The sequence below is a fragment of the Musca autumnalis genome, unplaced genomic scaffold (assembly GCF_047663935.1).
Source record: "Musca autumnalis isolate F117 unplaced genomic scaffold, ASM4766393v1 scaffold_5, whole genome shotgun sequence".
Lineage (NCBI taxonomy): Eukaryota > Metazoa > Arthropoda > Insecta > Diptera > Muscidae > Musca > Musca autumnalis.
In genome coordinates, this window is record NW_027412088.1 from 13749657 (window position 1) to 13774302 (window position 24646).

The 24646-nt window shown below is 36.4% G+C and overlaps 1 protein-coding gene across 9 annotated transcripts in view; it reads right to left on the bottom strand.

Annotated features, from left to right (window-relative positions):
* Positions 1-24646, bottom strand: part of M7BP (Myosin-7a binding protein) — a 246315-nt gene that overhangs the window by 160261 nt on the left and 61408 nt on the right. For 2 of the 9 annotated variants that reach the window (XM_073991465.1, XM_073991464.1), the window contains exons 1-2: positions 22562-22669; positions 3327-4473 (exon numbers count right to left, since the gene is read on the bottom strand). The exons of 3 other annotated variants lie outside the window; for them this stretch is intronic. In XM_073991465.1, coding sequence (XP_073847566.1) covers positions 3327-3457 — 131 coding nt within the window. In that variant the 5' untranslated portion in view covers positions 3458-4473; positions 22562-22669. Of the gene's footprint in view, positions 1-3326; positions 4474-22561; positions 22714-24646 lie in introns of those variants that run through there. 4 more of the 9 variants (XM_073991468.1, XM_073991469.1, XM_073991467.1 and 1 more) reach the window with 4 other exon arrangements.

The following is a 24646-nucleotide window of genomic DNA, read 5'->3' on the forward strand; positions in this document are numbered from 1 at the left end:
TTGGATGTACTGTTGGAGAGTAGGATTGAGGTAGTTAGGGAAATTCGTACTTATGGGTACGGAAAGCACGGATAGAGCTCGAATCGTGAAATTACTGTGGGAATGTAGGAATGAGGATATATTGGAAATTCGCACTTATTGGTACAAAAAGTACTAAATGGTACGGATAGAGCTCGAATCCTGAAATTTGGAATAAAGATTACTGTGGGAGTGTAGGATTCAGGATGTTTTGGAAATTCGTATTAAAGGGGACAAAGCGTACTTATTGGTACTAAATTAAGTACAATTTGGACTTGAGCGAACGGATAGAGCTGAAATCCTGAACGTTGAATTAAAATTACTTTTGGACTATAGGATTTAGGAAGTTTTGAAAATTCGTACTTATGGGCACGAAACGTACTGAGTTGTACTAAATTTGGTACAATTTGGATTTGGTTAAACGCATAAAGCTAGAACCGTGAAATTTGGAATTAAGATTACTGTTGGAGTGTAGGATTGACGAAGTTTTGGAAATTGGTACCTTTGGTACGAAAAGTACTAAATTTGGTACAATTTGGATTTGGGTGAACGGATAGAGCTGCAGTCCTGGTATTAGTAATCAAGATTACTGCTGGAGTGTAGGATTGAAGATGTTTTGGAAATTCGTACTTATGGGTACGAAAAGTACAAAATTGTACAAAATTTCGTACAATTTGGATTTGGGTGAACGGATAGCCCTGGAATCCTAAAAGTGGAAATTATGATTACTGTCGAAGTGTAGAATTCAGGTAGTTTTGCAAAATCGTACTTATGGGTACGAAAAGTACTAACTGGTACTAAGTTTGGTACCATTTGGTATTGAGCGAACGGATACAGCTGGAATCTTGAGATTTGGAATTAAGATTACTGTTATAATTTTGAATTAATGTCAGTGTAGGGTTAAGATATGTGGTTCTCGAAATACGTAATATAAGTATACGAAAAGTACTAAATTTGCTGTTGAGTGTAGGGACAGTGCTGGAATTTTTATTTTTATACCCTACACCACTATGTGGGGAGGGTATTATAAGTTGGTTTTGGCCAAAAAGTTTGTAACGCATCGAAATAATTGTCGTAGACCCATACTTGTATATACCAAAATGAATGTCTCGACGAGCTGAGTCGATCTGGCTTTGTGTGTCCGTCCGTCCGTCTGTCCATCTAAACCTTGCAATCACGCTACAGGTCGCAATTTTGATCGGATCGTCACGAAATTTTGGATGTTGATGGGGGTCCCGGAGGGGAAGAAGCCTATTGATTTTGGTGATGGTCGGATAATATTTAGGGGTCGGAAAGGGCAAAAAACTTAGGTGGATAAAAAGACAACGTTTTTTTCCAAAGCGAATATCTCAGCTTCTATATGGGGTATACCAAAAGCAAAACCTGACAATGAAAGCAGAAAGTATCACCTTTCGAATGATGTAAAGTAGGTGCTCGTAGGTTTTCAAACAACGAAGATATCACAATAGTAGCAAATAAAACCCCAATTTTAATTTTCGCGATTTTAATTATATTGGCGAATATCACAGCTTTGGTTGAACATTTTCCAAAAGCAAAGCCTGACTATGAAAGTAGAAGATCCCGTATTTACAATGATGCAAACTAGGTCGGCGTAGGTAACCAAATAACGGAGATATCGCCATAGTCGTTAATACATCCCATTTTTGTATTTTTTTGGAAATCACGCTACAGGTCGCAATTTTGATCGGATCGTCACGAAAATTTGAGGGTTAATGGGGGTCTCACAGATGAAGAAGCCCATTGTTTTTGGTGATGGTCGGATAATATTTAGGGGTCGGAAAGGGCAAACACTTATTTGGAGAAAGGTCATCATTTTATTTCAAACCCAATATCTCCGGCCAGGAAAGTAGAAAATATCACCTTTACAACCATGTAAAGTAGGTTGTCGTAGGTGGTCAAATAGCAGAGATATGGCAATAATCGATAATGCATCCCATTTTCCGATTAGTTTGTAATCACGCCACAGGTTGCAATTTTGATCGGATCGTCACGACATTTTAGGGGTTAATGGAGGTCCCACAGAGGAAGAAGCCTACTGATTTTAATGATGGTCGGATAATATTTAGGGGTCGGAATGGGCAAAAACACATTCGGAGACAAATTCAAAGTTTTATTCTTTGTGAATATGTTGGCTTTTAGTAGGGGTATTCCAACGGCAAAACCTGTCAATGGAAGAAGAAAATATTACCTTTACATTGGCGTAAAGCAGGCTGGCGAAGGTGGTCAAACAAGGGAGATACCACAATAATGAAGCTACAGGTCGTAATTTTGATCGGATGGTCACTAAAGTTTGGTTGCTTATGGGGGTCCCAGAGAGAAAGAGGCATATTATTTTTGGTGGTAGTCGGATTATATTCCTTAAAAGAAATGTTTACCAGTGAAAACCTTATGCACAGGGGTAGTGGTGTAGGGTATCACATGGTCGGCCCCGTCCCGACTATAGCCTTTGCTCACTTGTTTATTTTGTATTATATATATTATATTCTATATTTTATATTATAATTTTTTATATTTTATATTATATATTTTATATTTAATTTTTTTATTTGATTTTTTTTATTATATATTTTATTTTTTATATTTTATGTTTAAAATTTTATATTTCATATTTTTTATTTTATATTTTACAGTTTATACTTTATATTTTATATTTTATGTTTTATAGTTTTTATTTTATAGATTTATATTTTATATTTTACATTCTATATTTTATATATAAATTGTTTATTTTATATTTTATATATTTTATATGGCTAAAACGTCACAATTGTTCTTATTATTTTGGAAAATTGCACATAGAATGTCCGCGTTAGATTCCCAGGTTAGACAACATCACATTTGCCATGGTGGCAAATATACTTCAGAGTAAAGTAGACAACACTTCCTGAGTATTATATGATAAAAACTAGATTACATATGCTTGAGCTAATCGGGATGCATTCATTGATATGAGAAAAGTATGCCTTGCCCCTTCGAGGATGTTTGTGGGAACATATGAAAATGTGTGTGTAAGTCTACACAGTAATCGATCTTCAGAGCACTCTGACATGGTCACCAGTAAAATATATATATTTTTCAATTCTACACCATTTATCAGTCGCTCACAAAGATGCATTGGAACCTCGTAACAGTCTAACTAACCCAGCTAATTGTTTTGTAATGCAAAAATTAAATAAAAAAGACTACATTTTAAGTTATCCAATTAATTGTAACATATCTGGTGGTGTTATTTGTTATTATTGTTGTCTGTCCGTTTGTCTGTCGTTTTTTCTGTGTTTTCAGCTTACCCCAAATAGTTTTTCGTTGTTTGTGTTAAGAGTAGGACACCGCCAATGATGCCGACAACGGCTGTTATGCCGGCCACCAGGTTATTGCAACGGATCGGTGGAAATTCCACAATATGCAAGTGATTACGCATTTCGTTGATGTAGTTTTTATATTTTTTCTTGTTTCTCCAGTTGTGGTTGAGGCTGTTGTTGTAGTTATGCTGTAATAATTTCTTAATTTGGTGTGTAAGGGGTTTTTTTTTTCTTATTTCTCCCCAGTTTCACTTGTTTGAGTTTTTCTTTTTGTTGTTGCACTTTTTCTTTCACTTAACTTAGTTTTGCAAAATATTTCTCTATTTATTTATTTTTCTAACTTAAAACTGTTGCACTACTTAGTATTAGCTATAACTAACTATTCAACATTTTTTTCTTTTTTCATTTAATCTATAGAAAAAATAACTTATTTTTTATTCATCAATCACATGGTTTTTTTTCTAGAGGTGTTATTTACAAATTATCGTCGTAGCTCACTTTTTATTTATTCTTTGGTAATTATTTCACAATAACATATGAAATTAATTCCGAACCGCTTATGTGTTTTTTGTACACTTTTCGCGTTTTTCATTCACTCACTTGCTTTGACGAAAACCCGTCAACGCCTCCAACTTGACCGTAAGCAGTTACCTCAATATCTGGCATTTAATTTTGTTTCACTGCGTTTTACTTCTTTACTTTTTGGATTTTTTTTTTTGGGAATTTCGCTGAAGGTTACCCTGACTTGGTAAATGGGGTTGTTAGTTGGTTGGTTGTGGTGGTTATCTTGGCTTTTGCATCACATTTTAGTGTTCACAAAATATTTTTCTGCTTGGCATATTTAACAAAGATAATAATCACATATAATTTGCCTGTTTTGCTATCGTTAATATGGTTTATTATTTGCTTTGATAAGTCTTAACTTTGTGGCGGTTTAATAGGCAGGAGCGACAATTGTTAAGTAAATTATGTTGGATGTTATTAAAAATAGGTATTTAAAGGAAGTTAACCGGTATCCTGCATTCTGTATATTTCTATAAGTTTTTCATATTCCAGTCAAATACAAACTTATTCGTTTGAAAAATGAAAAGAAACTAAGTTCTGGCAAACCACTTTTTTCATATTTATTTTCAATCTAAAAATAATTAAAATATGTTAAGAAATCAAAAGTTTTGATGTTTTGCCATAGGTTTCATGTTCACTTTGCTAGAGGGAAATCAACAGTCTAAAACTAAAAGGTACAAATTCGAACCACCCTAATACAATATTCGTAAATAGTTTAAACTAATTAATTGTTTTCAGTCTACATTTTGAGTAATTTTTAAATCTTATCGTCCTACTAAAAAACGTGCACCTTTTACAGTGTGTTAAGATTTTGAATATGATTTATATTATTCAGGTAGCCATATACTGTAGGGTGTACCGAAATATCGAAATATCGAACCGGCTAATTATAGGTCACACCTATATAAATTAAATTCACTATACCCATTGTTAACGGCCAGAAGAGAGTCTGTATAGATGCCCGCAAGGAGTTTTAATAAGCAACCACAAGGAATCTGTATAGACGTCCCGAAGGACTTTTTATAAACAATCAAAACGACATGATGGGAATCTTTATAAACGACCAGAATGTATGCTATACAAAAGGTAAGACAGAATCTCTTTCAAACAATTTTCTAGTCGGTCTTGTCATGGTCCGTCCGTCCGTCTGTCTGTTCAGCTGTGTGGGTAATACGATAACTCTGGAAGGGATAAACCAATTTGGTTCTTTGTACGTCTTAAACTTGAAAGTAAAAAAATTGATTAAGTGCAGAGAATCATTTTGGAATTTTTACTGAAATAATAATGAATAGGCACCAACTAAAATGCCTGATGATCACTTTAACTTTCGAAATCATAATATTTCTTTCAAACGTACATCAATGTCTTCGGATGTCTTCTTGGAAAATTTTCAAAATTCGCTCGAGTGCCGTTTAAGGGCTGCTTAAAAATCATTTTGAAATTGCCACTGAAGGCAGTCCTTGTGGTCGCAATAACAACGATACGACTTTTCCGTGGGCAAGTCCATGCTTCATGACAAATCTGAATGGTGAGCATGTTAACTATAGAAAGGAGTAACTCACAAACTTAGATCAAGTTCCGAAATGGACTATTCCGGCCCAAGTAACGTAAACGTCCTAGGAGATTTCTAGTTCGCCTGACATATCCATGGTGTCACCTGGTCTGACGAATGACGTGACTTGGCAACCCGTCATATCCTTTGGGTCAGACCATTTCCCCATCCTCATCTCCATCAATAGACCACCCGACTTCAGAACCTCTGAACGTCGCACTTTCCTTACTCATGGGAAAGCCAATTGGCAAGCATTCAGATAATTCACCAACCAATGCTTCAGTGAACTGCCCAATCCCTCTGAAGTTCACTGCAGCAGTCGCTCACCATATTCCTGCTGGTCGAATACCTGATATAAAAACTAATTTCCCAGCTGAGGCGACGGGAATAACTAATGAACGTGATGAGCTTCGCCGTACGACAATGGAAGTCAATAGGTAAAGAAGAAGTAGCTAAAATATCTGAAGTGCTGCAACATTGGAACCGGTAGTAGAAAATTGTGGACAAAAAGGATGATCGGACATTTGTCATGTTTAACGGTGTGGTTATGACAGATCCGAATAGAAGCGTGAGCTACCTTTGCCCACAATTTATCGAGCACCCCGATAGCGACCGGGCGAAGCGAAATGTTTTATGTCGTTTGCGATCTCTTCCAGCCGAGGAGGAACCACCACAATTTACGATGGCTGATGTTGCAGATGTTATCCGAGGATTTTATCCTGACGGATTTCAATGGTTGTGCTAAAACAACTGGATGACCCAGGAGTCGAGTATTTTAGCAAGGTCCTCAACCTATCCTTTTAATTGTTCCATAAACATCCCATACGGGACAAGGGAGACTTCTGTCATATCAATGAGTGCACCCCGATTCATATTAGCTCAATGATAAGGGACCTACTGTTTATTGTCGCGTCCGAACGGCGCGTCCTAAGACACCACTTGTAGAGAAGTTTTACATGGCTGAAATACTCAGGAAATGTCGCCAACATTGCTGGAGGGTATTTTGCCACCGTTGAAAATGTTTGATGTTGCCTGGCCGGGGAATCGAACCCACGACCTTTGGCGTGCAAGGCGGGAGTGCATACCATTGCACTACGGTGGCAACCTATCCTTAGCTACTCTAATAGTTCCCGAAGCCGGGAAAATAGGCAGGTTGGTCTCGTTACTGAAACTTAGCAATGATGGCGAATCGTACAGGCTGATCTCACTTCTGTCACCAGTATTCAAGATACTTGAGGTGTTACTCCTCCCCAGCATCAAAGGGTGTTATCCGTGTCAACCAGTTGCGAATCATCAATACGGGTTCCGGAAGCAACATAGTACCTCCACAGCACTGCACGCTATTTCAACGCATATTAGCCGAGGTCTCAACCCGAACAGACAGTGTCATAGAACAGTGGTGGTAGCATTTGGTGGCTGCCAGTCATACGTGGAAGTCCAAACCCGTAGAGTGAAACAGGGAGTTTCCCAAGGAGGGGCGATATCTCCGGAACTCTTTAACATCTGTTAATAACATTCGTGTCAGGATCAAGGACTATCACATTGATCTTGTTGACTTCTTCCACGGGAGTAATAGGAAAATTTTGGCCTCTAAGGCAATAGCCATAATATTCCCCCCTGTCTCATCTGGGGTGTTTGTGGAACAACTATTATTAAGGTAATAGCCACACTGTTCACCACATGGACGGCGGAGATTTACTTCCCACTGAATGAGCAGGCCGATGGGTGAATAACTTCGACCACAAACTACCTCAAAGTCCCGGGGGTCACATTTGATAGCCTGAATAAGTCTTCTATTTGCATAAGATTATAATCAGGAAAAAGGTCCTCAAGTCCCTAGACGACAGCATTTGGGGAGCACATACAAAAACCTTGTTAAGGACCTACAAGGCGATAGGTCGTTGCGTCGTAAGCTATGCGGCGCCAGTGTGGTTTGTCAAGGTAAGTGATTTACAATGGAAAAACTTGGAAACCTGTTAGAATGCCGCCCCGAGAACAGCAACAGGGTATCTCCTCATGTTTTCAGTGGACAATTTACATGACTTCTTGCTGGTGCGACGGAAAAACAGGCTGTTGTCGATGCAATATTGGCAAAACTATCTGAACCACAACCTAAAGGATAGGTTCTCCCCACCCAGACATATCAGGAAAGAGACGAATGTCCAAAGATTCAAAAGAGAACCTCTATCTCTTGAGAGATACTCATACCGCTGCAGTCGCTGAGGCTATAAGAGCCTACCGTATGAATACTGTCCTCAGAGATCGCCCACCATCTGTGCCAGGGGAAGAACAACAGCTGCCTAGACAAGCGAGAGTTGTTTCGGCTCAACTGAGATCTGGTTGGTATAGCCCAGTGTTCACCATTAACAACAAATTCAACCGCTGCGTTTGTGTTGGGCACACACACGAGATTATCTATCCCTCTCTAGATAAACATCGTGTGCGTTGATTCATTCCTAAAACAAAGAAGATGATCGGTGGTGAGAGTAACATTCAAACTCACCACAATTGAGATTGTGTGTGTTCACACAGACACGGCTCGTGAGCCCAGTGGTGATTAACACTGGTATAGCCGCCTAAATTTGTTCTAGGCCAGGATTGATGGCACGACGCAGAACATTTGCCCTAACTCCACTCTCTCTATGGGCTAATCCTTACCAGGTGGCGTCCTCTTTGAACTTGGGATTAGAAGCAGAGCGGAATCAATAAAATAAAGAAGTTCACTTAAGGTAAGGTCACATTAGGCGACCGGCAGTGAGCTCTTATTGAGACAAAGTGAGCATAAATTTCAATGCATTGTTCACGTGTTGTCAGTAAGCGCTCACTGCCGGTCGCTGGAGCAAATATTTGCCTAATATGACCTTACCTTTACATTTAGAATCTGCTAGAACAACAACTGGATAAAAGGGTTTCTATTCCCAAGTAGAGTTATATAATTCACGAATGGACTACTTCAATTGAACGATTCATTGAAGAGATCTTATGAATTAGATCACTCGATATAGTTCATTTTAGTTCACTGAATTAAGAACTGTACATGAACGATTTCAAGTCTAATTCAGCGTGTCATTCAGGTATAAAGTAACGCCGCATAGTGGTTCATTAATCGATTTTCCTGGCCAAAATCCCCATTTTTGTCGTCACCGATTGTTAATTTCTATATGGGATTCGATAGTAAACATATTGAAACTAAGGGAACCAAAAGATCAAAATATTGGAAGGTGTGGGCGTGGCCTGCTCCTAAAGACGACCCTTTTTTCGCAATTTTGGAAAAACGTAATTTTGGCAAAATTTCTGAAGAAAGAAATAGCTATTTCTCGGAAACTATAACAAATATTGTGTTCATTGTTTTTCTGTTAGGTTTGTAGGATTGTTGTCTTTAAGAACCGTTTCAATAAATTACCGTAGCGTTTACACGAAGTGAGCTTTTACTTTTCCTCGGGTAATAAATTTCCAACTTTAGGGGACTAGAACATTTAGGGAACAGTACCGTTGTGTCCTTTTAAGACTTTTGTTTATTTTTTTTTTTTAATTACATGGGTAAAATTGTTTTTCGTTTCTATATAAATTATAGCTTTTTTCACAAATGGATATTTTTTAATATATGAGGTTTTATACGGGTTTTATAAAAACCCAAGGAGCATTTTTTTTTATTTCGAAAAAAAAATATTTTTTTGAAAAAAAAAAATTGAAAAAAATTTAAAAAAAAATCCAATTTTTTTGGAAATATTCGTGGAATATTCGTCTATCAGGAACTGATTATTAAAAATAAAACAAAATTAGTCAAAATGTCTTTCACCCAAAATTATATATTTTTTATACCCTCCACCATAGTATGGAGGGTATATTAAGTTTGTCATTCTGTTTGTAACACATCGAACTAATCATTTGCGACCCTATAAAGTATGTATATTCTTGATCAGGATAAAATTCTAAGACGATCTAGCCATGTCCGTCTGTCCGTCTGTTGTAATCACTCTAGCGTCCGCAATAATTGAGATAGAGTGCTGAAATTTTGCACCCGAGGGTCTTTTTTCCATAGGCAGGTCAAGTTCGAAGATGGGCTATATCGGTCCACTTTTTGTTTGGTATAGCCCCCATATAACGGTACCTTCGGATTTGAGGTATTTTGACGTTCTTTGCCACATTTGCAGACCGAATTAGCTATAATTTGGCACTTACAGTTCCTAATGATCAACAAACTTATATACCAAAGGATATGGGTATAGGTTCATGTTTTGGTATAGTCCCCATATAACGGTACCTCCCGATTTTCGGTATTTTGAGAATTTTAGCCACAATTTTTAACCGAACTATCTGCAATTTGACATTTGACGTTCTCAGTGGTCATGAAACATCTCCACGAAACATCGTCAACATAGGTCCATGTTTTGGTATAGCCCCCATATAACGGTACCTCCCGATTTGAGGTATTTTGAGAATTTTAGCTAAAATTTTTAACCAAACTAGCTGTAATTTGCCATTTGAGGTTCTCAGTGGTCATGAAATATCTCCACCAAGCATCGTCAACATAGGTCCATGTTTTGGTATAGTCCCCATATAACGGTACCTCCCGATTTTCGGTATTTTGAGAATTTTAGCCACAATTTTTAACCGAACTATCTGCAATTTGACATTTGACGTTCTCAGTGGTCATGAAACATCTCCACGGAACATCGTCAACATAGGTCCATGTTTTGGTATAGCCCCCATATAACGGTACCTCCCGATTTGAGGTATTTTGAGAATTTTAGCTAAAATTTTTAACCAAACTAGCTGTAATTTGCCATTTGAGGTTCTCAGTGGTCATGAAATATCTCCACCAAGCATCGTCAACATAGGTCCATGTTTTGGTATAGCTCCCATATAACGGTACCTCCCGATTTTCGGTATTTTGAGAATTTTAGCTAAAATGTTTAACCGAACTAGCTGTAATTTGCCATTAAAGGTTCTCAGTGGTCATGAAATATCTCCACCAAGCATCGTCAACATAGGTCCATGTTTTGGTATAGTCCCCATATAACGGTACCTCCCGATTTTCGGTATTTTGAGAATTTTAGCCACAATTTTTAACCGAACTATCTGCAATTTGACATTTGACGTTCTCAGTGGTCATGAAACATCTCCACGAAACATCGTCAACATAGGTCCATGTTTTGGTATAGCCCCCATATAACGGTACCTCCCGATTTTCGGTATTTTGAGAATTTTAGCTAAAATGTTTAACCGAACTAGCTGTAATTTGCCATTAAAGGTTCTCAGTGGTCATGAAATATTTCCACAAAGCATCGTCAACATAGGTCTATGTTTTGGTATAGCTCCCATATAACGGTACCTCCCGATTTTCGGTATTTTGAGAATTTTAGCCACAATTTGTAACCGAAATATCTGCAATTTGACATTTGAGGTTCTCAGTGGTCATGAAACATCTCCACCAAACATCGTCAACATAGGTTCATGTTTTGGTATAGCCCCCATATAACGGTATCTCCCGATTTTCGGTATTTTGAGAATTTTAGCTGCAATTTTTAACCGAACTAGCTGTAATGATCGGTATTTTGAGAATTTTAGCTACAAATTTGTCTATCCAAAAATAATCGTCAATATAATTCCATGTTTTGTTATATCCCCCCATATAACTGTACCTCCCGATTTTCGGGAATTTTCAGTGGTCACGAAATTTCTTCACTAAAATTCGTCAACATGGGTCCATTTTTGAGGGTCTACATTGTTTTGATGAATTTGACTCTTGAAGTTCCCTGCAGCTATAAAACTTTTCCGCCAAAAAATTTAAAGATAGGTTGACTCTTTGATATAGCCCCGTAGGTGGTACCTTTCACCTAGCTGAACATTTTTTTTAGATTAGATCAAATAACAAAATGCAACAAAATGGAGGTGAAAGCCTGGGGCACGGAAAATTCCTCTTGGGGAAGAAAGGCCTTGGTGAGTATATTATGAACCCCGAAGGACAGATCCGCCGTGCGTCGAACTTCCGCCTTATGGCGTGATTAAATTTTTCTTAGAGACCTTGTGGGCCATCAGGAATTAGCGTTATATCTTTGTTTACTGTTGCTTAAGTGCTCTACAAAAACAACAAACAAAGATATAATGCTAATTCATGATGCCTTACAGGGTCTCTTGCAAAAACTTCATCACGCCATAACGCGGAAGTTCGAATCACGGCGCATCTGTCCTTCGGGGTTTTTTATATACACACCAAGAGCTTTCATCTCCAAAAGGAATTATCTCTGTCCCAACATTTGTGTTCACAGTGTAATTTAAGCAATAGCGGGAGGCAGTAGGAGTCTAACAATTATCGAAAAGTTGTTCCACCTAAAATTGTAAAAGGACCCTAATTATTCCATTTTAATTAAGACTATTTTATGGTGGAGGGAATAAACATTTCGGCCCGGCCGAACTTAACGACTTTTTACTTGTTATTATATACATGTATTATCATATACTCCATTTCCGTACATTTAGGCTAATAAAGATTTATTAGATTATAAAGCTAAAAATGATTGAATTGGACGTTGATTTCCGAATTGAAAAATGAACACATAATTTCTGATAAGGAGACCTTGCTTGATAAAACCTTAACGCATGATTACACATATAAATATAGCAATTTTTTACAAATAAAAGTTGTTTTGATTTATTGGGACATAAACTAAAATATTCATACAAGATATTCTGCAATTTCGAAAAGGGTAATACTTTACGATTCATTACTACAAACTGCAAATAATTATTTGTTATGCCAATTTTTTTGTTGCTTTCAGAAGACCGGAAGACCTTCAAATTGTAAACCATATAATGCGATTTTCTCTCAAAAGTTTAGCTATTTAATTATTTCATAAATGAAACTAATTAAATACTTGAATAAAATATGATACCACTGTCTCTCTTTTTACACACAAATACTGGTAATGTTTCACTTCTTTTAAACCTGTAAAATATGACATAAACTTCTTCAATGGCACCCCCATTGATTCGAAATCCCACCCTTGTTATTTAACAATAAGACTTTAATTATTTTATAATAATACCAAAAATAATAACTTGTAATTTATTATTTTTATTATTGTCTGACACTTGTATGTTATCTGTCACATTTTTCCCATTATTTTGCCCAACAAAATAAAAACTACTTTGAAAACAAAATCAAATTCCACAATCAGTTTACTTACAAAAATAGCTATCAAGGAAATATGGACATACAAACAAAATAGCCGGCATTTGCCACCTGAAGATAATTGATGGGAATTGATTGATGCGAAGTAATTGGTTGGGAGACAACAATTAAATGTGACCACAAGTGACGGCAACGTCGATGACCACAAGGTGTTGGCTCGGCCGCTGTTGTTGATAAGCATTTCCAAAGTGTGAATAAGAAAAAACGACAAAGAAGAAGCTTTTTAATAAACACAAAATAAAAGAAACGAGAAAAGAAAATAAAGAAGACCATTGAAATTAGTTGGTTTCTTTTGGCATTACGTTTTTTTAGATAAATAAATTTACGAAATTTCCCACCTAAACACACACACAAAGTCGAAATTGTCAGAGATTGTTTATTATTTTTAGTTGAGGTTTTTTTCTGCAAATGCATTGCTTTTGTTTGCTTTAGCAATATAATTTGGAATAGTCTGTTTTTTTGTAAATGGTTAGTTGGTAATACTGAATTCTCAAGGGCATGTTGAGGGTTATAAAAACTCTTAAAGAAAACATATCCCAAACACTAAATTATATTTAAATAAACGCACTTCGCAGAACTACATGTGGGAGAAAACCTTGCAATACCTTAAAAAAGACGATACGAGCTATAACAATACGTGTCCATTATTCACAAAGGGGAAATTCTTTGGCCCAATTGTTGGAAATTAAGTGAAACAGTCCACAACGACCTGAGACTTCTATTCAATTCGACAGTAAATTTGGGGCCACTACCTAGTTGCAGTAAAAGTTTATGCCCCATTGACTACAGCGACACACCGGTTCAATCCCTGACCCTGAGAACATCCAAATTTCCGGCGGTGGCAAATCCTCTCAGCGTAATGAAGGCTTCTATTTCCTGAGTATTTCATCCACGAACAACTTCTCTTCAAGTGGTGTCGCAAGACAAACCATTCGGTAAAAGTAGTAGCAATCGATGTGCACTCATTGAGGTGAGAGAAGTTTCCCTTGTCCCTTCAGCGAACAAAGTAAGATCTCACGGAGGTCTGATAACACAATCATCGTTAAATTATAATTGCTCTAAGGAACCGCCCTTTTTTCGATGATATAACAACATTGCAATTGGGAAGTATTACAATTGTATGTAAAACTTCCCAGCAAACCAAATGTCGGATGTCCGACACGTCTGAACAATTTCGGAAGCAACATCGTTCAGATTTCGTTCCAATTTTAAACGATTTTTCGAAGGGGAAATAGTTCAGATTTTGTACCGATTTCGAAGCGAATGTCGGAAAGAAATTTTCTTTCCGAATTCCCCAAGGATTTGCTTCAGATTTCGTTACGAAATCGCTCCGACATTTCGTTCCGAAATTATGTCAACTACTTCATACAACTTTCGTTAAGATATCGTTACCATTTCGGATCCGACATTGGACGTAGCGTCCGAATTTTGTTCCGATTTCCTTACGATGTCGGTACGATTGGTTTGCTGGGTCATGACATCTAGCCCATGGGTTGGAATTTAAGAGCAGTGGCAGAGGATATGGAAAAGTTAAAGTTAATTTTCCAGAAATGACACAGACCTTAAAAAAAGAAAAACAAAAAAAAATCGAAAAGAACCACCGCAGTAGATCTTGAAATTCTATTGGAGAGTGCTATGTATTTTTTGAGCCGGGAACTCTATTCTCGTTCCCAACTTTATAACTTTATAAAATGAGTCTTCCCCTGTCCTGATTCCAAACACTAAGATATTGCATGTTATGTTCGATATCACGTTTAAGTCGCCTGCGCTGGTTCACCCAAAAATAGAAGTTTGAACAAGATCCTCCAGTCGCTGGCCGGCAACTCTCTTACAAAGCAATAGGCCGGTTTGTGTTAAGACACCATGTGCCACCAGGTATGTAAATACCACATTGGCAGAATGCCGCCCCGATGACTACAACAAGGTGATATCAGTGGACTATCTTCATGAAAATTTTACCAGTGCATCAGCACAATAAAATGTAGTTGTGCAGGCAATTGAAATATATAGTGTGAATGCCGCACTCGGAAACCATCATCGAATCTGGATACAGGCGAACCAGATAACTGAAAACAATACACGAATAAACATGTTCGCATTGCTACAAAAACAACAACTTTAACACCTCAGAATGCCAAAGTTTTAACAATCATGGCGCTTTATTTGTATAAATACAAATTTTGCAGCAGAGGAGGCGTGCCGAATCAACCCTAAAGGCCAGAACAGATTCAATCGTCGCTTGCTTTGCTTGCTTCCCAAATGTAAAATTAAAAAGGAATGCCAGAGCCTCCTAAAGGAGAACACAGGCGGATTTACAAAGAGGCTCTGGCATTCCTTTATAATTTGACATTTGGGGGAGCAAGCAAAGCAAGCGAGGATTGATTCTGTTCTGGCTTTAATTACTCTAGAATCATTTAACGGAGGAGAATAGGTTTGTAGGTAAGCATAAGCGGAAGAAGTGGATAACATTAAAAAATCGATGGTTAAACCACTGTACAGAGTGCCATAGTGGTGTAATGATAACCACGCCTGGCTTGCTCACTAAATGACGCGTTCGATTCCAAGACCAGACAACACCACCGTTTTTAAAAATACACCTCAGCATAATGTAGGCGACATTCCCTGAGTATTTAAACCATGTACAAAACGTCTTTGCAAGTGGTGTCTCAAGGAGTGTTGGACTCAGCGATAAAAAGTAGTTTCCATATCATTGAGCTATCGTAATATTGCACGGTGCTCCTTAAATAATTTTAAATGGAAGGTGCTTACACCTGTGAAGTTTTTGCAGATTCTGAAACTACAATGCTCATAGATGAGAAATATCAAGAAACAAAAAAAAAAAAAAAATCGCCGGAGGGATTTTCAAATAAATCGCGATTTAAGTTCACATTTTTAGGGGTCCTTTAGGTTTTCACAATTTTTTTTAGAAACCACGAGTCCTATGTAAATGGGCATAAAGAAGATGCTGTAGATGTTGTAGCTGTGAAAATTCTCCACAAGATTGACCTTTATGATATTTTCGTAGGTTTTACCGTTTTTGAGATATAGAAGTTCAAATTGAGACAATGCACTGACTGTGTCGCCTCCTTATAAAACAATATCATGCTAAGTGCGCCTTAACTAAATTTTAATGAAATGAATGAATAAGTTATATATAGCGACAATTTATCAAGCTTCCCGACAGAAACAGGTCGAAAAGAAGAATATCTTTCTATGGAACAGCTAGCCCTACATTATGGCCGTTACTTTGTCATCTCGATCGTAAAATGTAGAAGGGTCTAACAGCCGCAAACCAAAAGGGATGTATTAAGTGCAAAAATGTGGAGTTAAAACATTTGTCCATACGAGCGGCTCGTCGGTCCATGCCTACTGACTCATGCTATTCGACACTAAGAGGGCCAAAAGCACAAATAATTTGCTAGGTAAATTACGTAATATACGTCATATACATAAAGTTACCTGATGGGCCATGGGTCGAGCGATAATGAGAATAATTCCGTGTAGTAACTACCCCAAGATCTTGGGGAATTCACGACATGCAACATCTACTCACGACCAACTGAGAAGTTGAAATAACCCAGTGGGAAAATTGGGAACATATTACATTGAAAATATATTTATTAATGCATTATACGCATTACGTTACAAAACGTATCCGAAAGAATCGAGGGAATAATTGAATTGGACTGAAAGAAAAATTATTAAATACATTATTGGAGATATATTCTATAATTTACCCTAAAGAATCGAGTGAGTAATTCCACACGACAAAAAATGCATATTAATTACCTATTACATTCCCAAAATATAGGACAAGGGAATGCAGTGTTTCAGTTTTTTTCAACTTTTTTTATTTTGTAGTCCCGTTATCTGTCGATGCCTTCATGTCGGAGCAAAAATGTGTTAGTTTTGTTTTGTGTCGTGCTCAAGTGAAGACGTAATTATATAAAATTTATTTTAAGTCTTTAAGGAAGATTATTAGAAAACAAGAAAAAAATTGGTGAAGTGCAGACGAAAATCCTATTATTTTTAATTAATGTATTGTTATTATTTAATTTTATTAATTGTGTTCTATAAACATCTATTTTCATTATAGTTTTGTGAATTATGTTTAAAATCAGTGTACCGCACAGTGGCCGAAACCACTGATCTAGCGGCGCGAAATTAATAACTTGGAAACGAATGAAGATATCTTTCTGAAATTTTGCACAAACTCAATCTGTGTCTGTGGGTAATTATGGACTAAATATGAACAACATAGGCAAATATTTTGGTATAGCCCCCATATAACGGTACCTCCTGATATTCGATATTTTGGGGATTTAAGCAACCTTTTCCTTCTAAATTAGTTGTAATTTGGTACTTAGGGTCCCTTGTGATCACTAAACCTTTCCACCAAAAATTGTGGACATAGGTCCACGTCTGGGTATAGGCCCCATTTAAGGTACCTCCCGACTTTCAGTAGTTTGGGGATTTAAAGCTACATTTTCTGACCAAATTAGGTGTAATTTGGTATTTGGGGTTCCCAGTGGACACAAAAATTCTCCACCAAAAATTGCGAACATAGGTCTACATTTTGATATAGCCCCCATATAACCGTACCGACAGATTATGGGTATTTTGAGGATTTAAGCTTTTTTTCAAGACCATTTATCAGCAAGATTTGCAGCTATTTGCAGCTAAATTTTGGTAATTCGGAATCTAGGGAGTCCAATTTAATTATTAAAAAAATAACTGGACCGAACCTCGGTGGACCTTTGTAGTTACGCTCCATCCAACAAAAGTATATTGCACTAAAAACATACAAAAAATAATAATTTTTGAAAATTTATTGCTTTATAACTATGTAACTTCAGGCCCCAAACATGTTATATAAATTTAATTTAAACTCTCCCCTATCAATAAAAAATAAACTTTGTTTAGTTTCATTACGAATTTATTTAACAATTAAACAAATATGAGATCAGGTTTTTAGCAACAATTTTATTAAAATCTGATCCGTCAAAATTTCTTGCACTTGACACTGAATAACTGAGTGAATATTTACAACAACAAAAAAGTAAAAACAAAATCTTAGTCAGCAGAGTGTCTGTAATCGATATAATGGGAAACATTTCTCAATTTTATACTTTGATTTTTTGACTTTCGCGCCGCTAGATCAATGGTTTCGTCCTCTGTGTACCGGTTCGAAATATAAACAACAATTAATCAAAATAAATGGTGTTCAATTTTAATTTTAAGGGAATAAACATAGTGGCTCTGGGAAGTCTCTGAAGTCATTGATCCGTAAAACTTTGGTTATAAAAAAAAACATTGTTGGTCTATCTGAATTCCGCCCTGTAAAATGCAAAAGGGGTGCTTCCTACTTATACCAAATTTGAGAAGACCAAGACTTTTTCCCGGCGTCAGCATAATATGCATATACTACTTTAGATCATACTGTACTCGTATGAACAACTTAAGCCTATGGCGAATGAAACATTGGCATAAACAAGACAGATTCACCGTCCACCTCAACTTCACCTTAAGCCCCATGCTGGAGAAGGCCCATGGGAATCAAATCAATGTTCCAAATTTAGATGAAGTTCCCTGGTGGACCGTATCAGCGTACTGCTGGTTCCTCACCAACTTTGCTTAAGTATAACGTTTTTTTTTTCAAATTTTGTGAGATACAAAATTTTCGAATTTTTATAAGAAGAATAAAATTCTGAGTCTATATCGCCATGTCCGTCCGTTGTAATCGCTCTAGCGTCCGCAATAATTGAGCTAGAATGCTATATTTTCCACCCGAGTATTTTTTTTCAGGCAGATCAAGTTTGAATATGGGCTATATCGACCCACGTTTTGGTATAGCCCCCATATGCGAGTACTTCCCGATTTTCGGTATTTTAAAGCTTTACCTACTTTTTTGACTGAAGTATCAAAAATTTTTAACATAGGTATATATTTTGGTGTAGCCCCCAACGGTACTTCCCGATTTTCGGTATTTTGAGGGTTTTAGCCTGCTAAATTTCTTGACCGAACTACCTATAATTTGATGTTTGAAAGGTTACAACGTCTCTCCACTAAAATTTGTCAACATAGGTCGATATTTTGGTATACCGGCATATAATGGTGCCCCTTGATTCTAGATGTTTTCACTGAACCATCTATAATTCAAAATTTGAGGTTCCCAGTTGTCACAAAACTTCTCCATTAAAAATTGCCATCATAGGTCCATGTTTTCGTATAGCCCCATATGACGGTACCTCTTGATTTTAGGTGTTTTCAGGATTTAATTAATTTGTTTTAAAGAAACTGTATTAACCCAGCAAAATTTGAAGGAAGGGTTCCATGCGATGACGTGATTTCCTGGCATCTTTTGCATTGGTTCAAACGAAGTCGTGAAAGATCCGATCTTTTCATTAGCATTTGAACCCATGCAAGTAAATTAAATACTTGCAATAGGCTTGATGTTGTCGGAGACTCGAAATCACAACCAACGTTGTTAAAAATCTCGTCGTAATGATTATGTCATTGCAAAGTGTTGGTGAAAATGACATCCCCTCATACCATTGCTATCGCAAACGATTCGTTTTCGAATGTTTTTCAATAGTTTTGCGGATATTTTGTTCGAAAACGACACACGAGAACGAATTGAAAACGATTCATTCGTCGCTCAGTTTGTGGCAGGAAAACCTTCGAATTCGAATATCGTTAATAATATTATTAGCGAATGAAAGATGATAGTTTTTACGATAGTGGCGAAAAACTTTTTTGTGGAGCTTCTTGATGTTTCTGTTATGTACCTTTTCCGTTTTTATTTCTTTATGTTTTAGACTCGATATGTAACTGTTGATAAACATTGTTGTCTTATGTTTGGCAACCTACCCATATGTTGTCTTTATCAACACTTATTGTCTATATAATACGTAGCATTTATATCGAAATTATTTGAAAAAAGCAAATGGGAATTTTTTACAAACAACATAATTTTTTTTTTTGAAACAAAAAAATGTTGAAAGTAAAAAATGTTTCTCGAAACCAGTTTTCTTGTGAAAAAAAAAAAACATTCGCCAAATGTTCGAAAACGATATCGTTTTTAAACTTTTGACGAACAAAAGAACAACGTGCTTGTGTACACCCGAAAAACATTTGCCAATTCTTCGAATGTGATATCGTTTTCGAAAGTTGTGCCGAACATTCGAATAATATCCGCAATTGGTATGAGGGGATGCCAAAGCATTAGTGGAAATGACATACCAATGCATTGGTGAAAATGACATGTCAAAGCATTGGTGTCAATGACATGCTTTGGATCCAAAAATGAATAGCATCTTTTGGGGTCCACGCTCATATAAAATTCATCGATGAAGATGAATTGCATCTTCGGCATCGAACATTTTGCGACACGTCTTTCCCAAAAAAACTTATGTATTTGGGGAGTTTTTAGAATTTTGGCGTATTAACTTGCCTACAAAAATACGGATTTTTATTAAAGTTCAAAAGTTTTGCGGAGGAGGTACATAAAGGAATGGGCCGACATAGTCCATTATGGAAGTGGGTCTTAGTTTATGAGAAATGACTCTGAATAGATATCGCGCATACCAGTCATTTCAGTTTGTCACGATATAATTTAGACTTTTGGACCATTGTATCACATGGACTGGGCCAGGACTGTAAACAGGGACATGGTACTCCTACCATCGGTAAAAATTTCCAAAGTATCCATGAACAGACCCTTAACCGCACTTAAACAAACAAAAATTTAACATTTGCAGCATTAGCAGTGTACTGATAGCGGCCACTATTGAGCATAAAAAAGTTTGGACACAAACTTCACTTTTTCCGAATTTTATGTGGGAGGTACCAAAAGGAGTGGATTATATCCGAACCCAATCTATATCTGGAAGGAATAATACGATGTGCAACATTTGGACCAAATCTATTGTTCCCTTCGAGTGTTATCGTTCACACCATTTTACAGAAAAAAATTAACTTTTATGGGGGATATTCCCGAAGGAGTGGACCGATATGGCCCATCTTCGAACATAAAATTAGTTTGCACAAATTTTTCGAATGCCCAATGTTGAATCAGTTGCTTCTTTCGAGAGTTATCGTGCATGGCAGCCTGCCAGACATGCGGAAGGACGCACATTGCTCACTCGACTCCAAATTGCCTGAAACAGATTTCGCCCTAAAACCTCTTTAGCCTAAAGGCTGAGGGTATACAAAATTAATCGTGTTTTGGTGTGCTCTTCGATTTTTTTCTATTTTGCTATAAATTTTGAACAAAACCAAAAATGCATGGACATGTCTCAAGAGCTTTTGAACATCGTCAACGACGATCCAGACATAACTGGTGACGAATCATGGGTGTGTGGCTTTGACAATGAAACGTCCAGAAGACCCAAGACCGGAAAAGTATGTCAAGTTCACAAGGTCGTACGGTCAATAAGGAATAATGCCTTGAAGTTATGAGCCGTTTGCGAGAAGAAAGTCGTCAAAAAAGCACCGAATTGTGGAAAAATCAATTGTGGATTTTGCACCATGATAAACGCATCAACTCACACATCAATGCTTCTGCGTGAATTTTTGGCCAAAAACAAAACCGTAAGGAAAGCGTTTTGCTAAGATTGAGGAGATAAAAGAAAAATCGAAACAGGAGTTGTGGCTATACCAAAAAGCACGTTTCAGTAGTGTTTCGAGGATTAAAAAAAAACGCTGTAATAAGTGTATTATAACTGAGGGGTTTTACTTTGAAGGTGACAAGATATTTATTGATTCATAAATAAATATTAAAACGAATAAAATAAAATTGTTTTTTTTTCTGGTCCGACATCGTATATTTATTATTTGTATTTTTACGTATATCTAAACTAAATTCATAGTGGTCTTTACAAGCGTTTCTTTATGGCCGTAGAACGATAACAATAATTATCTAATTATGAAATGGCTTGTTGAAAATTAGTTGTTGTATATTTTCACTGACAACATGCGTTTTAATATGGCTTTTGTCTGTTACAAGATTCTTTACATACATTGCCACGCCACAGAAAAAGGCTACGAATTATGTGATTCAATATTTGAACAATAGTTTATATGAATACAAGGCCATTTGGGTAACATTTGTTTGTACAACTGATCTTAGGTGCTGCTTCTAAAATTTAGGGGTATTCATTGCTTCAGTATCTATCTATCTTGCTAGGTATCTATAGAATGAGTCTTTCATAAACGAATATTTCGGAATTACAAACAGAATGCCAAATATTGTTTGCCCATGATAAGGGATGTAAGGAGGTCAACAGCAAGGTCTTTCCGAGGTTGACCATAAAGTCCTTAATTTTGCTATAAAAACATTATTGTAATATCATGGAAACTCATATCAGAATAGTGTTTGTCAAAAGTAGGCTTATTTTTCGCCATGGTATAGACATTGGCCAATAGTCTTTTTTTAAATCGATTGCTAACACTGGAAAATTTCCAAGTATATATCCAAATTTAATATTTGTTGAATATATTTTTTAAGTTCATTTTGTTGCAGGGATGAGCATAAGTCATTCAACCGCACTCATTTGATATTCTAGTTTTTATTTGGTCACTTCACATTTAGAATCCAACAAAATTGGCTTCACATTCAAATTTTACTCGACCTATTTTACTCCCTGACTTTGAATATTTGTCATTCTTTAATTTGAACACTAATAAAGAATTATAAAAATTCTTAAAATCAGCACTAATTTCAATTTTTACTATTTTCTTGCTACGCTATTTTGTTGCTCTCTCTCTTTTCCCAAGTTTGTTTTTCGCCACACTAATAGTTGCGTATTATGATATAATATCTAAGTAATCTTTTCGGAGCACTAAACTAATTGAAAGAACGTGATTCTCAGGTTAGATACAAAATGAAAAAATTCGAATTTTTTTGAATACCGTCGTTGTCACTCTAGCGTATCACTTAATTTCGAACAGGGGACAGACAGACAAACGGACGAACGTGGGTCTGCGCGTTACGTCAACTGATATCTCGCGTTTAATACTAAACTTCTAATGGTGTTAACCTTAGCGTTGTACCTTTAACTTTTGTAGTCCAACTTTACTAAGTGTTTTTTGTTTTTATTATTTTCAGTTTTCTTCTGATATTTTTCATTTTGTGATAAGCAGCAGTGCGTCGTCGTTATCGACTGCTGCTGTCGTTAATGTCGCTGCTGTTGTTACTGCCGTTTTTAACGCTGCCATCTCCGTGTTTTTGCTCATTTAATAACAAATTTGATAAATAAACAAAATGCAAAAATTAACACACACACGCACGAGGAGCACGTATCACAATTTTAATTCATAGATAAGTGCGACGAAGTTCTTGCGGCATTTAGCTTTTCCAATAAAAGCTTTTTTTCTTCTTAAGCGTTTTTTAGTGTTGTATGGTTACAGTAGTTTTTCTTATTAATAAATTATTAAATTTAAAAATAATTCAGCTTATTTTTTTTGTAAGGGATATTGGGGATTTTTTTTTTGCTTAAGATTTTTTTCGAATTTTTTTCTCACGACTTAAAAAAAAAACAAAAAAAATCTGTGCGTTTCGTGTTCAGTACTAATACGGAACTAAACAATTGATGGATTTCAGTTTATTCTTTATGTTCCGGTATTGCATGTTAAAGCAGATTTTTTTGCCATTGTTTTTCCCTTTGTTCGTCTCAACCCTTGTAGAAAATTGAAACCACAAACCTGGAGAAAGAGTGACAAAAGGGAAGAAGACAAAAAAAAACAGATTTACATTTAAAAGACACCCGCTTGACATGAAATATTAGACATTAATGCGACGAATAGCAAAATGCCATAGCACTGCGAATTGTCAAACAACCAAGCAAGGGTTTAGGAGAAAATATTAGGGTGGTCATGGCTGTTATGGGGAATCGCCCTACATCAAGGTATCCACTATATGGTAAAAAATACAATTATTTAAAAAAACCACGGTTATTGCGGTCTTGGGGCCCAAATAAAATTATTTAAAAAACCCACGCTTATTGTGTTTTTGGGGCCCAAATAAAATTCTTAGAAAAAAACCATGCATATTGTGTTATTGGGGCCATGCATATTGTGTTATTTAAAAAATCCACGCTTATTGTGGCCTTAGGGCAGGGTCGTGCTTCTTTGCTTAGACCGTATAGTGAGGGCGCCCACTGAGTTGTTTTTGCATTTGCTTCTCTCTCTCACGTACAGTGTAAATGAATGAAAACAAACAAAAACATAATGTGGTTGTTGCTTTTTTCACTCATACGTTCATACATGTCTTCGCTTTGGCTGTATTTCTGTGGTCGTCGCTGCCTTAGGGCCAAATAAAATTCTTAAAAAACGTGCGCTTATTGTGTCTTGGGCCCAAATAAAATTATTTAAAAAAACCCACGCTTAATGTGGCCTTGGGCCCACATAAAATTCTTAAAAACCCACACTTTTAGGGCCCAAAATACAATTTAAAAAACCCACGCTTATTGTGGTATTGGGGCCCGAATAAAATTATTTAAAAAACTCATGCTTATTGTGGTCTTGGTGTCCAAATAAAATTCTTTAAAAAATCCATGCTTAAAAAATCACGCTTATTGTCGTCTTGGGGCCCAAATAAAATTCTTTAAAAAAATTCACGCTTATTGTGGTCTTAGGGCCCAAATAAAATTCTTAAAAAACACACGCTTATTGTAATGTTGGGGCCCAAATATAATTATTTAAAAAAAAACACGTTTATTGTCGCCTTGGGCCCACGTAAAATTCTTTAAAACCCACGCTTATTGTGGACTTGGGTCCCAAAATATAATTAAAAAAACCCACGCTTATTGTGGTCTTGGGGCCCAAATAAAATTGTTAAAAACATTCCATGCTTATTGTGGTATTGGTGTCCAAATAAAATTCTTTAAAAGAACCACGTTTATTGTGCTCCTGGTTTGGAAATAAAGTTCTTTAAAAATCCACGTTTATTGTGCTCCTGGTTTGGAAATAAAGTTCTTTAAAAATCCACGTTTATTG